This window comes from Apis dorsata, unplaced genomic scaffold, assembly GCF_000469605.1.
Source record: "Apis dorsata unplaced genomic scaffold, Apis dorsata 1.3 scaffold_416, whole genome shotgun sequence".
Taxonomy (NCBI): domain Eukaryota; kingdom Metazoa; phylum Arthropoda; class Insecta; order Hymenoptera; family Apidae; genus Apis; species Apis dorsata.
The window spans coordinates 518471-521254 of NW_006263671.1; the positions used below are offsets into that span (position 1 = coordinate 518471).

The 2784-nt window shown below is 19.3% G+C and overlaps 1 protein-coding gene across 1 annotated transcript in view; it reads left to right on the top strand.

The window, feature by feature from the left end:
* The first annotated feature begins 1554 nt into the window (after positions 1-1554).
* The window catches only part of LOC102677855 (evolutionarily conserved signaling intermediate in Toll pathway, mitochondrial), a 1903-nt gene continuing 673 nt past the window's right edge, over positions 1555-2784 (top strand). The window contains exon 1 of the mRNA XM_006619486.2: positions 1555-2540. Within this exon, the coding sequence (XP_006619549.1) occupies positions 1673-2540 (868 nt within the window). The 5' untranslated portion in view covers positions 1555-1672. The remainder of the gene's footprint in view (positions 2541-2784) is intronic.

Consider the following 2784-nt stretch of genomic DNA (forward strand, 5'->3'; position numbering starts at 1 on the left):
ATAATATTATTTAAGTTTATTGCAATAGGTACTGTTTAATATCTAGATTTATTCAAAATATAAGATTGAGAATAAATCTATATTCAATGCATATTTTTTTTATTCCAAAGATTAAAATTTCTTATCATTTTAGTTTACTTTAGAGCGTCATTTTTTTATAAAATGTTTCAAGATTCTTTCCTATTTCTTTTATTGCTGAAATATACATATAAATATATATTTAATCCTGCTGCTGTTGCCTCGCGTAAAAATATATTATAAAATAGACTTAGAGATACTTTGTAAAACTGAGAATATAATATTTATATTTTTTATATTAAAGATTAAAATACATTCTAATTTTAAAAGAAAAACAATTAAAGAGTCAATTAATTCAATTAATATTCCGTACCTCCTTTGTAATCACATGCAGAACAAGTATAGACAAGGAAAATAAATGGTGGAAAAAGGATAGAAATTTATTAAAAATATGGAAATCAGCGCCATCTCTATTACAACTAAAATATATAAGAAAAGAATAAAAAATAATAGAAAAAAGATGGAAATAGGGTAAAATTTGATGATCAATGCCATCTTTTGAATGTCAAAGATATCTTTTTCAAAAAATTATCTTACTAAAAATATTCAAAAGAACTGATTTTCAATTTTTATTTCTATGTGTTTTTAAAGAAATATCTTTAGTTTTCAAGAAATATTAATTGATAAGAATGACAATAATTATCAATTCTTACTCTTTCTTCTACTATTTTTTTTTCTTTTTTTTATGTATTTCATTTAGAGCATTTAGAAGATGATTTCAATATTTTATCATGATTATTAGGAGAGCAATATAAAAGTGATAATAAAGAAAGTGTGTTACTTATATGAAAGAAAATATATATTTCTGTTTTTTTTCTATATTTCAAAGCACAGTTTACAAGTTTAGACTACATGATAATTAATAACTAATTAATAAATTAATAATAGCTAATTAATAAAGATTTATTAATAAAAGAATTTTTTGTCTTAAATTTATTATCATCTAATTATATATATTATACCTAAAAAGTTGTTAGAAGTTGCTTAAGTACATATACTAAATTAAGAAATTATTAAGTTTGACTATTTAATATTATTAGAAATTTTCTTTTTGATGATTGATTATATAAAGAAGTATTATTTTTATCATTTTTTCATCATTTATACTACTTGTTTGTATTTATTCTGCAAAATTTATGTGCTCAAGATATGATTCTATTCTATTGATGCTTATAAATATCCATATAATATATGACAATATTTATAAAAGAATCTATTAAAGAAATTATTTTTAAAATCTATAAATTCTCTGATTAAATTGAATATAATTATTCGTTCTAAATAGTAAAAAATATCATTCTGATTTTTTACGCAATTGATATTTCGAAACAAATACAAAGTTTTAAATGTTGTTCTATGTTAAAAAATGTTCTTTAAAATTTTGTTGATATTAGATATTAATTAATAAATTGATATTGCAATTTATATAAATATTAACATATTTACAATGTTATTTACATGTATATATATATATCAAATTTATTGACTATATTAAAAAGATTATAGAAGAAAAACAGTGATAACCTATTATATACTTTTATATATTTATAAATTAATTTAAATAAGTATTACAAAATTTAAACAAATTAATAATATGATTACATTAATGAGAAATATTGTTTTATCAAATAAATTTTTAATCATTAAAAAACATAAAAATATACGATTAACCATTGTTAATAATCTTCATATAAAACAAGTTTTATATAATAAAAATGAATCTAAGAATGAAATTATACCTTATCGTTTTAATGTGAAAAGAAAAGAGAAGGAAACTTTCTTGGAAATTATACATATATATAAAAAAGATGATAGTGCTAGAAAAGGACAATTGCAATTTATTTTAACTGCTTTAAAATATATGGATGAATTTGGTGTAAATAAAGACTTAGAAGTATACAAGGAATTGTTAGATATATTTCCAAAAAACAAATATATACCAAAAAATAAATATCAAACTATGTTTTATTATTATGCAAAACATCAAGATGTAGCTCTACATATACTTAATAAGATGGAAAAAAATTTTGTGATCCCTGATTTTGAAATGCAAGAAATGATTATAAGTATTTTTGGTGATAAGAATCTAGTTATAAAAAAGTGTTGGAGCATATTTTATTGGTTTCCAAAGTTTTCTCAATTAAATCCTTGGCCAGTACCCAGGCCGATACCATTAGATCCAAAAGAACTTGCTAAATTTGCTATAACAAAAATGTCTAGAGTAGATGTACAAGCTAATACTATTATATTTAAAACAAAAGATGTACCTGATGCAATTGATGATACATGGATTGTATCTTCTATGAGTAGATCACAACAAGAACTTCTTGCGGTACAATCAACTAATAAATCATTAATTGTAGAAGGTCCTTTTATGATATGGATTGATAAATATTATATTAATTATTTTGTATTAAAAGGAGATCCAATAAAAAGAGAAATCATTTATGAAGACTATCATGGTAAAAGAAAAAAATTTTCAGTTTTATGTTAAATATACATTATTGTAATATATAATATATATAATTATTAATATAATTATTATTAATATAATATATATTACATTAATAATTATTATATAATTATTATATATTATTATTATATTAATTAATTATTATTATACTATTAATTATTATTATACTATTAATTATTATTATACTAATAATTTTATATAATACTATCTAATACTATATAATATTATAGTAT